Source organism: Oncorhynchus mykiss, chromosome 8 (genome assembly GCF_013265735.2).
Source record: "Oncorhynchus mykiss isolate Arlee chromosome 8, USDA_OmykA_1.1, whole genome shotgun sequence".
In the NCBI taxonomy this organism is placed as follows: Eukaryota; Metazoa; Chordata; class Actinopteri; order Salmoniformes; family Salmonidae; genus Oncorhynchus; species Oncorhynchus mykiss.
Window position 1 is genome coordinate 83,264,592 of NC_048572.1, and position 24,817 is coordinate 83,289,408.

At 40.6% G+C, this 24,817-nt stretch overlaps 1 protein-coding gene and 1 long non-coding RNA gene across 5 annotated transcripts in view; one reads left to right on the forward strand and one right to left on the reverse strand.

The window, feature by feature from the left end:
* LOC110530792 overlaps positions 1–16,934 on the forward strand; it is a 50,251-nt gene extending 33,317 nt beyond the window's left edge. For both annotated transcript variants that reach the window (XR_005052976.1, XR_002474602.2), the window contains 2 exons: positions 14,553–16,643; positions 16,807–16,934. This is a non-coding gene — a long non-coding RNA (uncharacterized LOC110530792). The remainder of the gene's footprint in view (positions 1–14,552; positions 16,644–16,806) is intronic.
* Positions 1–24,817, reverse strand: part of LOC110530789 (caytaxin) — a 42,625-nt gene that overhangs the window by 8,879 nt on the left and 8,929 nt on the right. Inside the window, exons 2-11 of one of the 3 annotated variants that reach the window (XM_036986545.1) lie at positions 22,221–22,350; positions 17,409–17,464; positions 16,828–17,064; positions 16,471–16,629; positions 16,141–16,243; positions 15,058–15,189; positions 14,803–14,889; positions 14,284–14,382; positions 13,669–13,704; positions 12,359–12,407 (exon numbers count right to left, since the gene is read on the reverse strand). In XM_036986545.1, coding sequence (XP_036842440.1) covers positions 12,401–12,407; positions 13,669–13,704; positions 14,284–14,382; positions 14,803–14,889; positions 15,058–15,189; positions 16,141–16,243; positions 16,471–16,629; positions 16,828–17,064; positions 17,409–17,464; positions 22,221–22,309 — 1,005 coding nt within the window. In that variant the 5' untranslated portion in view covers positions 22,310–22,350 and the 3' untranslated portion in view covers positions 12,359–12,400. The remainder of the gene's footprint in view (positions 1–12,358; positions 12,408–13,668; positions 13,705–14,283; positions 14,383–14,802; positions 14,890–15,057; positions 15,190–16,140; positions 16,244–16,470; positions 16,630–16,827; positions 17,065–17,408; positions 17,465–22,220; positions 22,351–24,817) is intronic. The other 2 variants (XM_036986544.1, XM_036986546.1) reach the window with 2 other exon arrangements.

Below are 24,817 nucleotides of genomic sequence, written 5' to 3' on the forward strand. Positions count from 1 at the left end.
ACATAACTCAACACCCCACATTGAGTATACAGTACAGACCACAGTCTACTATATAAATATAACTCAACACCCCACATTGAGTATACAGTACAGACCACAGTCTACTATATAAATATAACTCAACACCCCACATTGAGTATACAGTACAGACCACAGTCTACTATATAAATATAACTTAACACCCCACATTGAGTATACAGTACAGACCACAGTCTATTATATAAATATAACTCAACACCCCACATTGAGTATACAGTACAGACCACAGTCTACTATATAAATATAACTCAACACCCCACATTGAGTATACAGTACAGACCACAGTCTACTATATAAATATAACTCAACACCCCACATTGAGTATACAGTACAGACCACAGTCTACTATATAAATATAACTCAACACCCCACATTGAGTATACAGTACAGACCACAGTCTACTATATAAATATAACTCAACACCCCACATTGAGTATACAGTACAGCCCACAGTCTACTATATAAATATAACTCAATACCCCACATTGAGGATACAGTACAGACCACAGTCTACTATATAAACATAACTCAACACCCCACATTGAGTATACAGTACAGACCACAGTCTACTATATTCATATAACTCAATACCCCACATTGAGTATACAGTACAGCCCACAGTCTACTATATAAACATAACTCAACACCCCACATTGAGTATACAGTACAGACCACAGTCTATTATATAAATATAACTCAACACCCCACATTGAGTATACAGTACAGACCACAGTCTACTATATAAATATAACTCAACACCCCACATTGAGTATACAGTACAGACCACAGTCTACTATATAAATATAACTCAACACCCCACATTGAGTATACAGTACAGACCACAGTCTACTATATAAATATAACTCAACACCCCACATTGAGTATACAGTACAGACCACAGTCTACTATATAAATATAACTCAACACCCCACATTGAGTATACAGTACAGACCACAGTCTACTATATAAATATAAGTCAACACCCCACATTGAGTATACAGTACAGACCACAGTCTACTATATAAATATAACTCAACACCCCACATTGAGTATACAGTACAGCCCACAGTCTACTATATAAATATAACTCAACACCCCACATTGAGTATACAGTACAGCCCACAGTCTACTATATAAATATAACTCAACACCCCACATTGAGTATACAGTACAGACCACAGTCTACTATATAAATATAACTCAACACCCCACATTGAGTATACAGTACAGACCACAGTCTACTATATAAATATAACTCAATACCCCACATTGAGTATACAGTGCAGACCACAGTCTACTATATAAATATAACTCAACACCCCACATTGAGTATACAGTACAGCCCACAGTCTACTATATAAATATAACTCAACACCCCACATTGAGTATACAGTACAGACCACAGTCTACTATATAAATATAACTCAACACCCCACATTGAGTATACAGTACAGACCACAGTCTACTATATAAATATAACTCAACACCCCACAGTGGGCATACAGTACAGACCACAGTCTACTATATAAATATAACTCAACACCCCACATTGAGTATACAGTACAGACCACAGTCTACTACATAAATACAACTCAACACCCCACATTGAGTATACAGTACAGACCACAGTCTACTATATAAATATAACTCAACACCCCACATTGAGTATACAGTACAGACCACAGTCTACTATATAAATATAACTCAACACCCCACAGTGGGCATACAGTACAGACCACAGTCTACTATATAAATATAACTCAATACCCCACATTGAGTATACAGTACAGACCACAGTCTACTATATAAATATAACTCAATACCCCACATTGAGTATACAGTACAGACCACAGTCTACTATATAAATATAACTCAACACCCCACATTGAGTATACAGTACAGACCACAGTCTACTATATAAATATAACTCAACACCCCACATTGAGTATACAGTACAGCCCACAGTCTACTATATAAATATAACTCAACACCCCACATTGAGTATACAGTACAGCCCACAGTCTACTATATAAATATAACTCAACACCCCACATTGAATATACAGTACAGACCACAGTCTACTATATAAATATAACTCAACACCCCACATTGAGTATACAGTACAGACCACAGTCTACTATATAAATATAACTCAACACCCCACATTGAGTATACAGTACAGACCACAGTCTACTATATAAATATAACTCAATACCCCACATTGAGTATACAGTACAGCCCACAGTCTACTATATAAATATAACTCAACACCCCACATTGAGTATACAGTACAGACCACAGTCTACTATATAAACATAACTCAACACCCCACATTGAGTATACAGTACAGACCACAGTCTACTATATAAATATAACTCAAAACCCCACATTGAGTATACAGTACAGACCACAGTCTACTATATAAACATAACTCAACACCCCACATTGAGTATACAGTACAGACCACAGTCTATTATATAAATATAACTCAACACCCCACATTGAGTATACAGTGCCGCCCACAGTCTATTATATAAACATAACTCAACACCCCACATTGAGTATACAGTACAGACCACAGTCTACTATATAAATATAACTCAATACCCCACATTGAGTATACAGTACAGCCCACAGTCTACTATATAAATATAACTCAACACCCCACATTGAGTATACAGTACAGACCACAGTCTACTATATAAATATAACTCAACACCCCACATTGAGTATACAGTACAGACCACAGTCTACTATATAAATATAACTCAACACCCCACATTGAGTATACAGTACAGCCCACAGTCTACTATATAAATATAACTCAACACCCCACATTGAGTATACAGTACAGACCACAGTCTACTATATAAATATAACTAAACACCACACATTGAGTATACAGTACAGCCCACAGTCTATTATATAAATATAACTCAACACCCCACATTGAGTATACAGTACAGACCACAGTCTACTATATAAATATAACTCAACACCCCACATTGAGTATACAGTACAGACCACAGTCTACTATATAAACATAACTCAATACCCCACATTGAGTATACAGTACAGACCACAGTCTACTATATAAATATAACTCAACACCCCACATTGAGTATACAGTACAGACCACAGTCTACTATATAAATATAACTCAACACCCCACATTGAGTATACAGTACAGACCACAGTCTACTATATAAATATAACTCAACACCCCACATTGAGTATACAGTACAGACCACAGTCTACTATATAAATATAACTCAACACCCCACATTGAGTATACAGTACAGACCACAGTCTACTATATAAACATAACTCAACACCCCACATTGAGTATACAGTACAGACCACAGTCTACTATATAAATATAACTCAACACCCCACATTGAGTATACAGTACAGACCACAGTCTACTATATAAATATAACTCAATACCCCACATTGAGTATACAGTACAGACCACAGTCTACTATATAAATATAACTCAACACCCCACATTGAGTATACAGTACAGACCACAGTCTACTATATAAATATAACTTAACACCCCACATTGAGTATACAGTACAGACCACAGTCTATTATATAAATATAACTCAACACCCCACATTGAGTATACAGTACAGACCACAGTCTACTATATAAATATAACTCAACACCCCACATTGAGTATACAGTACAGACCACAGTCTACTATATAAATATAACTCAACACCCCACATTGAGTATACAGTACAGACCACAGTCTACTATATAAATATAACTCAACACCCCACATTGAGTATACAGTACAGACCACAGTCTACTATATAAATATAACTCAACACCCCACATTGAGTATACAGTACAGCCCACAGTCTACTATATAAATATAACTCAATACCCCACATTGAGTATACAGTACAGACCACAGTCTACTATATAAACATAACTCAACACCCCACATTGAGTATACAGTACAGACCACAGTCTACTATATTCATATAACTCAATACCCCACATTGAGTATACAGTACAGCCCACAGTCTACTATATAAACATAACTCAACACCCCACATTGAGTATACAGTACAGACCACAGTCTATTATATAAATATAACTCAACACCCCACATTGAGTATACAGTACAGACCACAGTCTACTATATAAATATAACTCAACACCCCACATTGAGTATACAGTACAGACCACAGTCTACTATATAAATATAACTCAACACCCCACATTGAGTATACAGTACAGACCACAGTCTACTATATAAATATAACTCAACACCCCACATTGAGTATACAGTACAGACCACAGTCTACTATATAAATATAACTCAACACCCCACATTGAGTATACAGTACAGACCACAGTCTACTATATAAATATAACTCAACACCCCACATTGAGTATACAGTACAGACCACAGTCTACTATATAAATATAACTCAACACCCCACATTGAGTATACAGTACAGCCCACAGTCTACTATATAAATATAACTCAACACCCCACATTGAGTATACAGTACAGCCCACAGTCTACTATATAAATATAACTCAACACCCCACATTGAATATACAGTACAGACCACAGTCTACTATATAAATATAACTCAACACCCCACATTGAGTATACAGTACAGACCACAGTCTACTATATAAATATAACTCAACACCCCACATTGAGTATACAGTACAGACCACAGTCTACTATATAAATATAACTCAATACCCCACATTGAGTATACAGTACAGCCCACAGTCTACTATATAAATATAACTCAACACCCCACATTGAGTATACAGTACAGACCACAGTCTACTATATAAACATAACTCAACACCCCACATTGAGTATACAGTACAGACCACAGTCTACTATATAAATATAACTCAACACCCCACATTGAGTATACAGTACAGACCACAGTCTACTATATAAACATAACTCAACACCCCACATTGAGTATACAGTACAGACCACAGTCTATTATATAAATATAACTCAACACCCCACATTGAGTATACAGTGCCGCCCACAGTCTATTATATAAACATAACTCAACACCCCACATTGAGTATACAGTACAGACCACAGTCTATTATATAAATATAACTCAACACCCCACATTGAGTATACAGTGCCGCCCACAGTCTATTATATAAACATAACTCAACACCCCACATTGAGTATACAGTACAGACCACAGTCTACTATATAAATATAACTCAACACCCCACATTGAGTATACAGTGCCGCCCACAGTCTACTATATAAATATAAGTCAACACCCCACATTGAGTATACAGTACAGACCACAGTCTACTATATAAATATAACTCAACACCCCACATTGAGTATACAGTACAGACCACAGTCTATTATATAAATATAACTCAACACCCCACATTGAGTATACAGTACAGACCACAGTCTACTATATAAATATAACTCAACACCCCACATTGAGTATACAGTGCCGCCCACAGTCTACTATATAAATATAAGTCAACACCCCACATTGAGTATACAGTACAGACCACAGTCTACTATATAAATATAACTCAACACCCCACATTGAGTATACAGTACAGACCACAGTCTATTATATAAATATAACTCAACACCCCACATTGAGTATACAGTACAGACCACAGTCTACTATATAAATATAACTCAATACCCCACATTGAGTATACAGTACAGACCACAGTCTACTATATAAATATAACTCAACACCCCACATTGAGTATACAGTACAGACCACAGTCTACTATATAAATATAACTCAACACCCCACATTGAGTATACAGTACAGACCACAGTCTACTATATAAATATAACTCAACACCCCACATTGAGTATACAGTACAGCCCACAGTCTACTATATAAATATAACTCAACACCCCACATTGAGTATACAGTACAGCCCACAGTCTACTATATAAATATAACTCAACACCCCACATTGAGTATACAGTACAGACCACAGTCTACTATATAAATATAACTCAACACCCCACATTGAGTATACAGTACAGACCACAGTCTACTATATAAATATAACTCAACACCCCACATTGAGTATACAGTACAGACCACAGTCTACTATATAAATATAACTCAATACCCCACATTGAGTATACAGTACAGCCCACAGTCTACTATATAAATATAACTCAACACCCCACATTGAGTATACAGTACAGACCACAGTCTACTATATAAATATAAGTCAACACCCCACATTGAGTATACAGTACAGACCACAGTCTACTATATAAATATAACTCAACACCCCACATTGAGTATACAGTACAGACCACAGTCTATTATATAAATATAACTCAACACCCCACATTGAGTATACAGTACAGACCACAGTCTACTATATAAATATAACTCAATACCCCACATTGAGTATACAGTACAGACCACAGTCTACTATATAAATATAACTCAACACCCCACATTGAGTATACAGTACAGACCACAGTCTACTATATAAATATAACTCAACACCCCACATTGAGTATACAGTACAGACCACAGTCTACTATATAAATATAACTCAACACCCCACATTGAGTATACAGTACAGCCCACAGTCTACTATATAAATATAACTCAACACCCCACATTGAGTATACAGTACAGCCCACAGTCTACTATATAAATATAACTCAACACCCCACATTGAGTATACAGTACAGACCACAGTCTACTATATAAATATAACTCAACACCCCACATTGAGTATACAGTACAGACCACAGTCTACTATATAAATATAACTCAACACCCCACATTGAGTATACAGTACAGACCACAGTCTACTATATAAATATAACTCAATACCCCACATTGAGTATACAGTACAGCCCACAGTCTACTATATAAATATAACTCAACACCCCACATTGAGTATACAGTACAGACCACAGTCTACTATATAAATATAACTCAACACCCCACATTGAGTATACAGTACAGACCACAGTCTACTATATAAACATAACTCAACACCCCACATTGAGTATACAGTACAGACCACAGTCTACTATATAAATATAACTCAACACCCCACATTGAGTATACAGTACAGACCACAGTCTACTATATAAATATAACTCAACACCCCACATTGAGTATACAGTACAGCCCACAGTCTATTATATAAATATAACTCAACACCCCACATTGAGTATACAGTGCCGCCCACAGTCTATTATATAAACATAACTCAACACCCCACATTGAGTATACAGTACAGACCACAGTCTACTATATAAATATAACTCAACACCCCACATTGAGTATACAGTACAGCCCACAGTCTACTATATAAATATAACTCAACACCCCACATTGAGTATACAGTACAGCCCACAGTCTACTATATAAATATAACTCAACACCCCACATTGAGTATACAGTACAGACCACAGTCTACTATATAAACATAACTCAACACCCCACATTGAGTATACAGTGCCGCCCACAGTCTACTATATAAATATAAGTCAACACCCCACATTGAGTATACAGTACAGACCACAGTCTACTATATAAATATAACTCAATACCCCACATTGAGTATACAGTACAGCCCACAGTCTACTATATAAATATAACTCAACACCCCACATTGAGTATACAGTACAGACCACAGTCTATTATATAAATATAACTCAACACCCCACATTGAGTATACAGTACAGACCACAGTCTACTATATAAATATAACTCAATACCCCACATTGAGTATACAGTACAGACCACAGTCTACTATATAAATATAACTCAATACCCCACATTGAGTATACAGTACAGACCACAGTCTACTATATAAATATAACTCAATACCCCACATTGAGTATACAGTACAGACCACAGTCTACTATATAAATATAACTCAATACCCCACATTGAGTATACAGTACAGACCACAGTCTACTATATAAATATAACTCAATACCCCACATTGAGTATACAGTACAGACCACAGTCTATTATATAAATATAACTCAACACCCCACATTGAGTATACAGTACAGACCACAGTCTACTATATAAATATAACTCAATACCCCACATTGAGTATACAGTACAGACCACAGTCTACTATATAAATATAACTCAACACCCCACATTGAGTATACAGTACAGACCACAGTCTATTATATAAATATAACTCAACACCCCACAGAGGGCATACAGTACAGCCCACAGTCTACTATATAAATATAACTCAACACCCCACAGTGGGCATACAGTACAGACCACAGTCTACTATATAAATATAACTCAATACCCCACATTGAGTATACAGTACAGACCACAGTCTACTATATAAATATAACTCAATACCCCACATTGAGTATACAGTACAGCCCACAGTCTACTATATAAATATAACTCAACACCCCACAGTGGGCATACAGTACAGCCCACAGTCTACTATATAAATATAACTCAACACCCCACATTGAGTATACAGTACAGCCCACAGTCTACTATATAAATATAACTCAACACCCCACATTGAGTATACAGTACAGACCACAGTCTACTATATAAATATAACTCAATACCCCACATTGAGTATACAGTACAGACCACAGTCTACTATATAAATATAACTCAATACCCCACATTGAGTATACAGTACAGACCACAGTCTACTATATAAATATAACTCAATACCCCACATTGAGTATACAGTACAGACCACAGTCTACTATATAAACATAAGTTAACACCCCACATTGAGTATACAGTACAGACCACAGTCTATTATATAAATATAACTCAACACCCCACATTGAGTATACAGTACAGACCACAGTCTACTATATAAATATAACTCAATACCCCACAGTGGGCATACAGTACAGACCACAGTCTACTATATAAACATAACTCAACACCCCACATTGAGTATACAGTACAGACCACAGTCTACTATATAAATATAACTCAACACCCCACATTGAGTATACAGTACAGACCACAGTATACTATATAAATATAACTCAACACCCCACAGTGGGCATACAGTACAGACCACAGTCTACTATATAAACATAACTCAACACCCCACATTGAGTATACAGTACAGACCACAGTCTACTATATAAACATAAGTCAACACCCCACATTGAGTATACAGTACAGACCACAGTCTATTATATAAATATAACTCAACACCCCACATTGAGTATACAGTACAGCCCACAGTCTACTATATAAATATAACTCAACACCCCACATTGAGTATACAGTACAGACCACAGTCTACTATATAAATATAACTCAATACCCCACAGTGGGCATACAGTACAGACCACAGTCTACTATATAAATATAACTCAATACCCCACAGTGGGCATACAGTACAGACCACAGTCTACTATATAAATACAACTCAACACCCCACATTGAGTATACAGTACAGACCACAGTCTACTATATAAATATAACTCAACACCCCACATTGAGTATACAGTACAGACCACAGTCTACTATATAAATATAACTCAACACCCCACATTGAGTATACAGTACAGACCACAGTCTACTATATAAATATAACTCAACACCCCACATTGAGTATACAGTACAGACCACAGTCTACTATATAAATATAACTCAACACCCCACATTGAGTATACAGTACAGACCACAGTCTACTATATAAATATAACTCAACACCCCACATTGAGTGTACAGTACAGACCACAGTCTACTATATAAATATAACTCAACACCCCACATTGAGTATACAGTACAGCCCACAGTCTACTATATAAATATAACTCAATACCCCACATTGAGTATACAGTACAGACCACAGTCTACTATATAAACACAACTCAACATGCTGTAGTGGCTAATTCCTCATTAATATCATTCCACTGAGGTAAGCTACTCCTTGTGTTATATTTCAGTTTATTTATTGATCCTCTCCCCCCTGTACACAAGCGACAGTGTCCCCCCCCCTCCCTCTCCGTCCCCCTGCCATCCCAGGGATATCAACCAAGGCCCTTGGTGTATCAGCCTAACTCAATGGCAGCTGTGGCAAGGGTTATGGCTTGTGATATATAGACCACTAGGACACATAGCACAGTCTGCGACAGACAGATACACTGGTGGTGTAATGCTGCTGGGGTTTTGGGGAGGTGGGGAGGTGGGGAGCTGAGACATTGCGGTGGTGGGGTTTTGGGGAGGTGGGGAGCTGAGACATTGCGGTGGGGGGGTGAGCGCAGTGGTTTGCTGAAGAGGAAGAGAGGGCATTGTAAAATAAACACCTGCTGGGGTGCTTGAACACTGGGGTGGTGTGACACCAGGGTTGTAAGAAACTAGGGTGATGAGACACTAGGGTGATGAGACACTAGGGTAGTGAGACACTAGGGTGATGAGACACTAGGGTGATGAGACACTAGGGTGGTGAGCCACTAGGGTGATGAGACACTAGGGTGATGAGACACTAGGGTGGTGAGACACTAGGGTGGTGAGACTTTAGGGTGGTGAGACACTAGGGTGGTGAGACACTAGGGTGATGAGACACTAGGGTAGTGAGACACTAGGGTGATGAGACACTAGGGTGGTGAGCCACTAGGGTGATGAGACACTAGGGTGATGAGACACTAGGGTGGTGAGACACTAGGGTGGTGAGACTTTAGGGTGGTGAGACACTAGGGTAGTGAGACACTAGGGTGATGAGACACTAGGGTAGTGAGACACTAGGGTGATGAGCCACTAGGGTGGTGAGCCACTAGGGTGATGAGACACTAGGGTGGTGAGACACTAGGGTGGTGAGACTTTAGGGTGGTGAGACACTAGGGTGGTGAGACACTAGGGTGGTGAGTGGCAGGGACACTGAGTTAGTAGACCCTGGGGGTGGTGAGAAACTGGGTCACTAGGGTGGGGAGACACTCGGGAGACGAGACACTTGGGTGATGGGTTGTTGGAAACTAGGGTGATGTGGCACTAGGGTGGGGAGACACAGGGGAGGTGAGACACTAGGGTGGTAAAACACTAGGGTTTTGAGACACTAGGGTGGTAGAGGGCTGGGACACTAGGGTGGTTACACTAGGGTGTTGAGACACTAGGGTGGTTACACTAGGGTGGTAAAACACTAGGGTGAGGAAACACTAGGGTGGTGGAGGGCTAAGTTACTAGGCTGAGGAAACAGAAGGGTTGTTGAGGGCTGTGACACTAGGGTGGTGAGACACTAGGGTGAGGAAACACTAGGGTGAGGAAACACTAGGGTGGTTACACTAGGGTGGTAAAACACTAGGGTGGTGGAGGGCTAAGTTACTAGGCTGAGGAAACAGAAGGGTTGTTGAGGGCTGTGACACTAGGGTGATGAGACTAGGTGGAGGGTACTTTCAGACACAAGGGCAGTGAGACACTAGGGTGGTGGGACACTAGGGTGATGAGACTCTAGGGGGAGGGTACTTCCCTCGTCTCAACCGTGTTGTTTTTCAACCGGCTGAAACTCTGTTCTAGTTATGTCCTAGTAATGTGTCCTAGTATAAATAGCCCTGAACTTTGGCAGGGATAGAGAGATACAATGTGCTAAGGAGAGGAACAGATGAGCTTTATGTAACAGACTTTAAATTAATGTGAAGAGAGCGAAGGGGGGGAGGTACCCAGGTACGTACATTCAAATGGAGAGTCCTAATGTCCTAATGTGAACAGGCTGACACAGTTAAAAAGCTAAGAAGAGGTTGTCCTGTAGATACATGTCCTAATGACGTCCTCTTAATAGATCATAAAGTTCAGTGAAATTGACTGACATGAAAACCTTGTGATCAGTTAAAACAGAGTGCAGTTGTTAGAACTGATAGGGAGAGATGTTACCTCAAAGGTTGTGACCTGTGTCCTCTAACATTGACCTCGGCCTGTAAACACTTCTCAGCGGAAGCGTCATACCTACAGCTCCTACTGTTTGTGTTGTAGCCTGTTGTCGCCACAATTCAATACGAACTTGTGACGGTGACGCAAAGCAGTGGGTCACATAGCTCTGGTCCAGGGCGTTATGTGCATTTATGCAGAAATTACTCATTGTTTTACCTCAGCAAAGCCTCTTCCTAGCCGACAAAAGCTGGTCAAAATGATCTCACTACGATCAGTTTACAACCTGAACGGATTGTTATCTGATTGAGATGGCTGTCAGTTCAACCAATTTTGCCCGCTAGGGTTGACTGTGGAAAAGTCTCAGGCAATGTAAAGAAGGAATCAATTGATTTGTGAAACTCTTTGTACTGTACAGATGCTGTATTGTCTGCACAGTGAAATAGGCTCACCTTTCCGTGGGGGGTGCAGACTTGGTATGCTCCATCTCCTGCCTATGGACTCCATAAGAGATATTTATTATGGGCCAGACATTATAAAGGATAGGACATATGTACACTACAAAAGTATGTGGACACCCCTTCAAATGAGTGGATTCGGCTATTTCAGCCACACCACAGCCATCTGACAGGTGTATAAAATTGAGCACACAGCCAAGCAATCTCCATAGACAAACATTGGCAGCAGAAAGACCCGTACTGAAGAGCTCAGTGACTTTCAACGTACCTTCCCCCGATCAACTGTAAGTGCTGTGATTGTGAAGTGGAAACGTCTAGGAGCAACAACGGCTCAGCAGCGAAGTGGCAGGCAGAAGGGACCACCGAGCACTGAAGCGCGTAGCTCGTAAAAAAAAAAGTATGTCCTCGGTTGCAACACTCACTACCGAGTTCCAAACTGCCTCTGGAAACAACGTTAGCACAATAACTGTTCGGTGGGAGCTTCATGAAATGGGTTTCCATGGCTGAGTAGCCGCAAACAAGCCTAAGATCACCATGCGCAATGCCAAGCATCGGCTGGAGTGGTGTAAAGCTTGCCGCCATTGGACTCATGAGCAGTGGAAATGTGTTCTCTGGAGTGATGAATCACGCTTCACCATCTGGCAGTATGACGGACAGATCTGGTTTGGCGGATGCCAGCAGAACGCTACCTGCCCCAATGCATAGCACCAACTTTAAAGTTTGGTGGAGGAGGAAAAAACGATATGGGGCTGTTTTTCATGGTTCGGGCTAGTCCCCTTAGTTCCAGTGAAGGGAAATCTTAACACTACAGCATACAATGGCATTCTATACAATTCTGTGCTTCCAACTTTGTGGCAACAGTTTGGAGAAAGGCCCTTTCCTGTTTCAGCATGACAATGCCCCCATGCACAAAGCGAGGTCCATACAGAAATGGTTTGTAAAGATCGGTGTGGAAGAACTTGACTGGCCTGCACACAGCCCTGACCCCAACTCTATTGAACACATTTGGGAGGAATTGGAACGCCAACTGCGAGCCAGGCCTAATCGTTCAACATCGGTGCACGACCTCACTAATGCTCCTGTGGGTAAATGGAAGCAAGTCCCCGCAGCAATGTTCCAACGTCTAGTGGAAAGCCTTCCCAGAAGAGTGGAGGCTGTTATAACAGCAAAGCGAGGACCAACTCCATATTAACGCCCATGATTTCAGAATGAGATGTTTGACGAGCAGGTGTCCACATACTTTTTGATAATGTCGTGTATTTATGCTTACCACATAAAACATGTGTTTTATAAAACTCTGTTACCTTTCTTTTTGTGCTATCATCTTCTGGTCATCATATCTGGAAATAAATACAAGTAGTGTGAGTGTAATGTTGTTGTTGTTGTTGTTGTTGTTTTTTACCTCAGAAACAACTAGTTTACTTTAATTTTATATTCCTGGCAGCTAACCATCTTTGCAACCTGATTATGAGAGTGATCACTGATTTAGACCCTTATATTCAAAGCTCTCTTATGTTGCTTTTACTCAGGCAGCCCAATTCTGATCTTTTGCCCAATTACTGGCAAAAAGATACTGATCTGATTAGTGGAAAAAGATCAGAATAAGACTGCCTGTGTAAACACAGCCATATATACCCACATACATGTACTCATTCTGTACATATACATAACAGGAGGCTGCTGATGGGAGGATCGCTCATAATAACGTCTGCAACGGCGCAACTGGAATTGATGCATTTGATATCATTCCACTGATTCCACTCCAGCCATTACCACGAGCCCGTCCTCCCAAATTAAGGTGCCACCAACTTCCCGTGATATACATAGCACACACTCCATAGCTTAGCTGCGTCTCCTGTAAGGTGAGCAGGCTGAACAAGGTGCCTCATCGGTGACCCCTGGTGGCAATGGGGACTTACTGCAGGACACATTCTGGGATCTGTATGTGGTTCATAGGAATCAGCTGGCTCAACTCATCCAATGTGTGAACATAGCGGATCTTATCCAGGAACTTCACACTGCAGCAGAGAGAGACAGATGGATGGAGAGAGGAAGAGAGATTTTTATAGTCTGAATCACATTCATCTCGGAAGCCTAGAACTAAAATCTTGCATAATTGGGTCAAATGCGATACCAGTTATGTCAAATTAGAACCACTTTAACATTGTTTTCTCTAATGGTTCTTTAGGTTCCTGAGGCTGCTCCTCCTTCTGAGTCCTGAGGCTCCTCCTCCTTCTGAGTCCTGGGGCTGCTCCTCCTTCTGAGTCCTGAGGCTGCTCCTCCTTCTGAGTCCTGAGGCTGCTCCTCTCTCTGAGTCCTGAGGCTGCTCCTCTCTCTGAGTCCTGAGGCTGCTCCTCTCTCTGAAACCTGAGGCGGCTCCTCCCGGCTCCCATGCCACCCCCGGGTGCAGTGATGATGATGATGATGAGGGGTCTTACCTGATGAAGGGTCTGGAGATGGCCAGGATTGTTCGGATGAACCAGGATGGGTGAGCAATGACCAGCCACTTCAGATTCTTCTTCAACCTGCAGAGGACATTAAAATACCATTTACATTAACTGTATGTTCATACAGCATAGGTTACACATCTATAGGCATATTATAAATCAGGACATTGCACATCTATAAACACACCATAAACACAATTAACCTGACACAACATTTAAAGGTCTATTTCGTAAATTATAATTTACCTCCTGTTGATGGTGTGGTAGCACCTCTTTAGCCAGCTGATACCAGGCATCCTCCTGCGAGGCGTAGCTCCGTTCAGATAGATAATCATGTAGTCCTCAGCCACTAACAACTCCAGGCTACTGATCACATAGCTGACGAGAAAACAAACACACAACTCATATTAAATACACATTCCTGAGGGAAAACAGACACAACTCATATTAAATACACATTACTGAGGGAAAACTGATACAAATTATTCTATGTTTAAGATAATGACTAAAGTATTCCACCCTGAAACCATATAATTGTATGAAATGTGTTATAGTCATAATTCAATAATGTGTGTGACTAGGCCATTGTGTTACTATTTCGCAATATGAGCTGGGTATACTTAAGACACTCAAGGCCAACTGAACTGTCGACTTGTGAGAACTCTGAAACCAATAACAGGAAAGAGGCCTCCCCAACCTAGGTATTGGAGTAACTGTTAAAAATGGCTTGCAAAAGATAATGAGAAACTATGTGTTAGTATTGTGGAAAAATATAGCCCACCTAAAGAGAGGTGGAGTTTCTACTGATGTGAGTTCATTTGTGTGTGTGTATGTTACAAAAGGATTGTGTTCTCATTTTGAAGTCAGAGTGCTCTCTGAATAAAGTATTGATCTATTGCAGAATCTGAGACTTTGTCTAATTCTTTATTAAACCGGAGATTTACGACCTCTGGGGAAATAGACAAAGCTTGAGTGATAGTTGAGTTTAACCATTGGAGATAAAAATTATCACACAACTCATTAAATACACATTCCCGAGGGAAAATATACACACAACTCATATTAAATACACATTCCTGAGGGAAAATATACACACAACTCATATTAAATACACATTCCTGAGGGAAAATATACACACAACTCATATTAAATACACATTCCTGAGGGAAAATATACACACAACTCATATTAAATACACATTCCTGAGGGTAAATATACACACAACTCATATTAAATACACATTCCTGAGGGAAAATATACACACAACTCATATTAAATACACATTCCCGAGAGAAAACACACACAACACAACGTGGTGTGGGTTCTTACAGGAAGAGGTTCTCCATGATGTAAGTGTAGTCCTCACAGCTGCTCTCTGGCAGGTAACACGCCGCAAACACTATGATGGCATTCAGACCCTCACCGTAGTAACCTGAGAGAGAGAGAGAGAGAGAGAGAGAGAGAGAGAGAGAGAGAGAGAGAGAGAGAGAGAGAGAGAGAGAGAGAGAGAGAGAGAGAGAGAGAGAGAGAGAGAGAGGCGGAGAAGGGTGAATCATTTACTCGATTCGGAACACACACACACACACACACACACACATATGGTCATGGTCATATGGCCCCCCCTCCCCCCCAACCTAACCTCCATCCCCTGACACCAACCTCCATGTGTGACCACCCTCAGGTATGGTCTGATGACAGCCATGTCTATCCTCTGTTCCTGGTCTCCTATGATCACTGTCCTCCACAGTCTGCCTGCCTCCTCCTCCTCCTCTGTCTGGCCTCCAGGCAGACCCTTGGAACTCACTATAGGAGTGTCGTCTGAAAACCACGAGGTGTGGATGCTGGTCATCCTCTCAATATACTTGCATCTTAGTTTCATCAGAGAACATGAAATTGAAAGTTACTCACTTGTCTTGCTTTATCTCAAAATGATGTGCTAATTGTGTATATTGTATATTGTAGTTATACTTCACGTCTTGTTCCCTTCCCCCACAGACCATGTGACCCCTGTCTGACCTTCCCACTCCAGGTCGTTGCCGTTGGTGATAAACTCCAAGGAGTCGTTGTCGTCGGGCGTGTCCATGTCGTCCACGTTGACATCCAGGTCGTCAGGGTTACCTAAGAAGTCATCTGACAGGACGGAACCCTCGCTCTGGTCCAATGACATGTTCATGTCCGGAGCTACCAGCGTACGGCGCTTACGCAGGGCCGACGACTCACCCCAAACTCCAACGTTAAGGGTGTTAGGGGGAGCTAGTAGAGGAGACAGAAGGGGAGGCGAGAGTGAAGAAAAGAGGTGAGGGGGAGGAGAGGAGAGGAGAAGAGAGGAGGGAGGAGAGGTGAGGTGAAGAGAGGAGGGGAGGAGTGGGGGGAGAGGAGACGAGGAGATGAGACAAGAGGAGAGGAGAAGAGAGGAGGGGGGGAGAAGAAAAGATGAGGGGATAGGAGAGGAGAGGAGAGGAGAGGAGAGGAGATGAAAGGATACAAGAGGAAAGGTTAGGAAAGGAGAGGAGAGGAAAGTTTATCACTATGCACAGTTTACTGGCAGAAATGTTTGAATTGTTGGACTGGAGAAAATAAACTTTTGCTCTACTTACTTGTCGTGTTGTCAGTGAGCCCCCTGTCCTCCATGTCTCCATCTTCTGGTAGAGGCCTGGAGACAGAGAGGTTTGCCAAGACGTTATGATAATTGTTTTAGAAAATTATTGTCACTGGTAATAATACACTCCTGAGTTCAGAGCCTCGGTATTGTGGAGATAGACTATTGTTCTCTATAGATAGAAACAGTGGGATGTCTTGAGTCAGAGAACTCAACCACAGTTATTGTGTACCATGTCTCCCCCTGACATTATAAAAAGAGAACCTGACTGTTAACACAGGAAGAAATAAGAAGGTGGATGGCAGTGGAGGCTGCTGAGGGGAGGACGGCTCATTATAATACCTGGAACGGAGCCAATGGAATAGCATCTATTTGATACCATTCCTCTCCAGCCGTTACCACGAGCCTGTCCTCCCCAATTAAGGTGCCACCAACCTCCTGTGGTGGATGGCTAGATTCCAGTTTCTCCACTCTCTCCCCCCTTTCCGAATCCCCAACCCTTAACTCTACACCCTAACCCCTCCACAGTCTCTGGTTACCATAAAGATGATTTATTTGGGTGTGATAATGCTACTGAATTACCAAGGAGAGAGATGAGGAGATAGGAGAAAATAATAGTGTACATTGGGCTTAGCTGTATCATACTAGTGTACATTGGGCTTAGCTGTATCATACTAGTGTACATTGGGTTTAGCTGTATCATACTAGTTAGTGTACATTGGGCTTAGCTGTATCATACTAGTGTACATTGGGTTTAGCTGCCCAATACTAGTGTACATTGGGTTTAGCTGCACCATAATAGTGTACATGGGGCTTAGCTGCAGCTCAGAAATATAACAATAGGAAAACACAAAACCAAAGTGAATGTCAAGTAGACCCTTGGGCCTCCTACCAGGGGCAGACTGGCAATCTGGCATTTCAGGCAAATGTCAGATGTGCTGGTCCATTTTTAGCCCAATGGGCCTGTCTAACTTGGGTTTTCTGTGACCAATTAGAATTTTCTGGCTAATAATTGGATCACCAAGGAAAAAAATGGGCAGGTGTGTTAGAAATGTCAGGGCCGATTTCTGATCCCAGTCGGGCCCTGCCTCATTACACTCTGAACATTATAATCACTACTCCTTTACCCATCCAATAGATTCATCTCACTACTTTCTACCCATCCCAGAGCTTCCTTTCACTACTCCTCTACCCATCCCAGAGCTTCCTTTCACTACTCCTCTACCCATCCCAGAGCTTCCTTTCACTACTCCTCTACCCATCCCAGAGCTTCCTTTCACTACTCCTCTACCCATCCCAGAGCTTCCTTTCACTACTCCTCTACCCATCCCAGAGCTTCCTTTCACTACTCCTCTACCCATCCCAGAGCTTCCTTTCACTACTCCTCTACCCATCCCAGAGCTTCCTTTCACTACTCCTCTACCCATCCCAGAGCTTCCTTTCACTACTCCTCTACCCATCCAATAGCTTCCTTTCACTACTCCTCTACCCATCCCAGAGCTTCCTTTCACTACTCCTCTACCCATCCCAGAGCTTCCTTTCACTACTCCTCTACCCATCCCAGAGCTTCCTTTCACTACTTCTCTACCCATCCCAGAGCTTCCTTTCACTGCTCCTCTACCCATCCCAGAGCTTCCTGTCACTACTCCTCTGCCCATCCAATAGCTTCCTCTCACTACTCCTCCAATAGCTTCCTTTCACTACGTTCTACCCATCCCAGAGCTTCCTTTCACTACTCCTCTACCCATCCCAGAGCTTCCTGTCACTACTCCTCTACCCATCCAATAGCTTCCTCTCACTACTTCTCTTCCCATCCCAGAGCTTCCTCTCACTACTTCTCTACCCATCCCAGAGCTTCCTTTCACTACTCCTCTACCCATCCAATAGCTTCCTTTCACTACTCCTCTACCCATCCAATAGCTTCCTCTCACTACTCCTCCAATAGCTTCCTTTCACTACTCCTCTACCCATCCCAGAGCTTCCTCCCACTACTCCTCTACCCATCCAATAGCTTCCTCTCACTACTCCTCTACCCATCCCAGAGCTTCCTTTCACTACTCCTCTACCCATCCAATAGCTTCCTTTCACTACTCCTCTACCCATCCAATAGCTTCCTCTCACTACTCCTCCAATAGCTTCCTTTCACTACTCCTCTACCCATCCCAGAGCTTCCTTTCACTACTCCTCTACCAATCCCAGACTTAGTTAAGTTTTTAGTGAGTTAGTCAAAATCAGGGAAAGCAGTGTATAATGTAATGTGATATTGTCTGTTGCAGATATAACCTGAGATATTACCCCAATCATTTCAAATATGTGATTCATGAGCTTGTCTTGAGTTTAAACTGCGCCCATATTCCAAGCCTTATTGGACACATACCTACATCCTGCATCCAAGATAATTAGTGTTTCAAAATGGTTCCTATGTTTCATGTCTACTGCACACCACCCTCAAGATTCAAGGGTGTACGGTTTTTATTAGTCACGTTTCAAAAAAACATTCGTTTCCCCAGCGTAACCCTGAGGTGAATAACTGATGATGTAATCTGATGATGTAATCTGTTGATGTAATCTGATGATGTAATGAGTGACCTGAAGGACTATATAAGCACCTGCTACCCATTGTTTTCCCCCTGGTTCAAGACATGTGCCAGAACACCTGACCCATGTCTACTGTACATACTGATGGGTAATTATATACCGTTGTAACACAGGTCTGTTTTTATGATAAATCAGTTTCAAGTTCTGAGAGTCCGAGCTGAATGTGTAGCCTCCATGTATACTGCTTCAGAACGTATTCACACCCCTTGACTTTTTCCACAGTTTGTTGTGTTACAGCCTGAATTAGATCCCTTGACCTATTCCACAGTTTGTTGTGTTACAGCCTGAATTAGATCCCTTGACCTATTCCACAGTTTGTTGTGTTACAGCCTGAATTAGATCCCTTGACCTATTCCACAGTTTGTTGTGTTACAGCCTGAATTAGATCCCTTGACCTATTCCACAGTTTGTTGTGTTACAGTCTGAATTAGATCCCTTGACCTATTCCACAGTTTGTTGTGTTACAGTCTGAATTAGATCCCTTGACCTATTCCACAGTTTGTTGTGTTACAGCCTGAATTAGATCCCTTGACCTATTCCACAGTTTGTTGTGTTACAGTCTGAATTAGATCCCTTGACCTATTCCACAGTTTGTTGTGTTACAGCCTGAATTAGATCCCTTGACCTATTCCACAGTTTGTTGTGTTACAGTCTGAATTAGATCCCTTGACCTATTCCACAGTTTGTTGTGTTACAGTCTGAATTAGATCCCTTGACCTATTCCACAGTTTGTTGTGTTACAGCCTGAATTAGATCCCTTGACCTATTCCACAGTTTGTTGTGTTACAGCCTGAATTAGATCCCTTGACCTATTCCACAGTTTGTTGTGTTACAGCCTGAATTAGATCCCTTGACCTATTCCACAGTTTGTTGTGTTACAGTCTGAATTAGATCCCTTGACCTATTCCACAGTTTGTTGTGTTACAGTCTGAATTAGATCCCTTGACCTATTCCACAGTTTGTTGTGTTACAGTCTGAATTAGATCCCTTGACCTATTCCACAGTTTGTTGTGTTACAGCCTGAATTAGATCCCTTGACCTATTCCACAGTTTGTTGTGTTACAGTCTGAATTAGATCCCTTGACCTATTCCACAGTTTGTTGTGTTACAGTCTGAATTAGATCCCTTGACCTATTCCACAGTTTGTTGTGTTACAGCCCGAATTAGATCCCTTGACCTATTCCACAGTTTGTTGTGTTACAGCCCGAATTAGATCCCTTGACCTATTCCACAGTTTGTTGTGTTACAGGGTGAATTCAAAATGGATTCAAAAATATTTTTTTTTAAATCACCCATCTACACACAATATGGTCTTTGTGATTGAATCTGTGTTTGAAATGCATTGCTTGAATGAAGGACCTGACAGATAACTGTAAGTGTGGGGTACAGAGATGAGGGACCTGACAGATATTTGTAAGTGTGGGGTACAGAGATGAGGTAGCCATTCCAAAATCATGTTAAAGAATATTATTGCACAAGGAGTAAGTCCATGCAACTTATTATGTGACTTGTCAAGCACATATTTACTCCTGAACTTATTTAAGCTTGCCGTAACAAAGGGATGTGAATACTTATTAACTCAAGACATTTCAGCTTTTTATTTGTTATTAATTTGTAAACAATTAAAAAAAAAAAAACATAATTACACTTTTGACATTATGGGGTATTTTGTGTAGGCAGTGAAAAATCTCAGTTCAATCCATGTTAAATTCAGACTGTAACACAACACAATGTGGACAAAGTTAAGGGGTGTGAATACATACCGAAGGCCCTGTATGTCAATGTAGTACTACCCAACATCTCTGTTCATGCTAATCACTAATCACTTACATTCATTGTAATAACTGTGTATTTACAGTACTGTTTTATAATTTATCAATTTGAGGTTGAGAGGTTGAACCCAATGACATGAAATCAAACATTATAAATCGTCTCAATAGAATTAAACAGAAAACAAACTCAGTGTTACTAATGAACTGCCTCCTCCTTGTTATTACTTGTTATGATCTTTTATTCAATGTTTCAGTATTCAAACAGAATGTGAAAATATTGAGGTGTGCCAATGTAGCCACACTGTATGTAGGTTAGTTGCCTCTGCCAAGAGACCCAGGCTTTTATGGAGAAGGTTGTAGTGCACTCGCTCAATAAACACATGGTTACTGGTTCAAACCCTGCTCTGATCGTTTCCTCATAAATCGCTATGCTCCTCTACCTGGGGAAGTCTTCGTCCTGCCACTCATCCTTGACCTCCATGCTGTCCATGCGTGCCGTGACCTCTGACATGACCTCTGCCGTTCCCATCCTCCAATCAGGGAGCAGGACCAGCCTGGGCCCTAGGGTCACTTTCAGAGAGAGATTATAAACAACATGTTCACTCATACATTCTTCGAGTCACTGTCAGAGAGACAGAGAGACACAATTGCTCCTAACCAAGGTGCTAACTGAGTAACTGTCAGTCAGACACACAGAGATAGAAATTATAACCAACGTGTTCACTCGGGCCTGGAGTCACTGTCCGAGAGAAGCTCTGACGAAGGCTGTGAGGCCAACGCGTAAGCTTAATAAACACAAGTGATATTGGCTGGGCTGGTAACTTAATAAACACAAGTGATATTGGCAAGGCTGGTAACTTAATAAACACAAGTGATATTGGCAAGGCTGGTAACTTAATAAACACAAGTGATATTGGCAAGGCTGGTAACTTAATAAACACAAGTGATATTGGCAAGGCTGGTAACTTAATAAACACAAGTGATATTGGCAAGGCTGGTAACTTAATAAACACAAGTGATGTTGGCAAGGCTGGTAAGCACAGTCTGGAAGTTTTTACTTTTTTCCAAGACACACAGAGAGAGAGAGAATTAATAAACAATGTGGTGGCAATGGGTTCAAAGAGAAACTAAAAACAAGTAATTTCCTAACTCTGGTCTAGGGAGTTAGTGCACATCTCTCCACTAAGTAGGACTGCACAGGAAGGCGAGAGCTAGTCATTTCCATACCCTGCGGGACGATGACAAACACATATAAAACATCTAAGGATGATATAAAATATGATACAAATAATCAGAGACTAAAAAACAGAATCAACTCATGATGTGACCCTTCACATTGTGCTTAGGGCAAGGATATGACAATGATAATGTCCTCTTCGAATGGAACAACTCACAGGTCCTTCTGAACAAAACTAACTGTCCTTGTCATTGAACAGAGTTCGGTACCAGAGACACTACATAGTGCACTACTTTTGACCAGAGCTCTATGGGCCCTGGTAAAAACAAGTGCACTGGGAAGGGAATCACATAATTTGGGTTGTGTAAGAGGGGTTACCCTCTGAGCTTCAGTCTACCTTTATTTAATAGATCATGTAATCAAATCACAATAAGCTGTGGTTCAATCTTCATTCAGTACAGTACAACATAGTCTATTTATTGACAGGGTGCACAGTGATGTAATGTTGGTGAATCGTGCCCTGTGCTCAGCTGAGTCATGTGTGGACAGAACATCAGGTCTGTGACATAATGTTTCAGGGAGGAGACGCCATATAAATACATTTAGAACAGTATTATACTGTACATATTGCCAATGGAATCAATCTATACTGTACATATTGCCAATGGAATCAATCTATACTGTACATATTGCCAATGGAATCAATCTATACTGTACATATTGCCAATGGAATCAATCTATACTGTACATATTGCCTATGGAATCAATCTCTACTGTGCATATTGCCTATGGAATCAATCTATACTGTACATATTGCCAATGGAATCAATCTATACTGTACATATTGGAATCAATCTATACTGTACATATTGGAATCAATCTATACTGTACATATTGGAATCAATCTATACTGTACATATTGGAATCAATCTATACTGTACATATTGGAATCAATCTATACTGTACATATTGCCAATGGAATCAATCTATACTGTACATGTTGGAATCAATCTCTACTGTACATATTGCCTATGGAATCAATCTATACTGTACATATTGCCAATGGAATCAATCTATACTGTACATATTGCCAATGGAATCAATCTATACTGTACATATTGCCTATGGAATCAATCTATACTGTACATATTGCCAATGGAATCAATCTCTACTGTACATATTGCCAATGGAATCAATCTATACTGTACATATTGCCTATGGAATCTATCTATACTGTACATATTGGAATCAATCTATACTGTACATATTGCCTATGGAATCAATCTATACTGTACATATTGCCTATGGAATCAATCTATACTGTACATATTGGAATCAATCTATACTGTACATATTGCCAATGGAATCAATCTCTACTGTACATATTGCCAATGGAATCAATCTATACTGTACATATTGCCAATGGAATCAATCTATACTGTACATATTGCCAATGGAATCAATCTATACTGTACATATTGCCAATGGAATCAATCTATACTGTACATATTGCCAATGGAATCAATCTATACCGTACATATTGCCTATGGAATCAATCTATACCGTACATATTGCCTATGGAATCAATCTATACTGTACATATTGGAATCAATCTATACTGTACATATTGCCAATGGAATCAATCTCTACTGTACATATTGCCTATGGAATCAATCTATACTGTACATATTGCCAATGGAATCAATCTCTACTGTACATATTGCCAATGGAATCAATCTCTACTGTACATATTGCCTATGGAATCAATCTATACTGTACATATTGCCTATGGAATCAATCTATACTGTACATATTGCCAATGGAATCAATCTATACTGTACATATTGCCAATGGAATCAA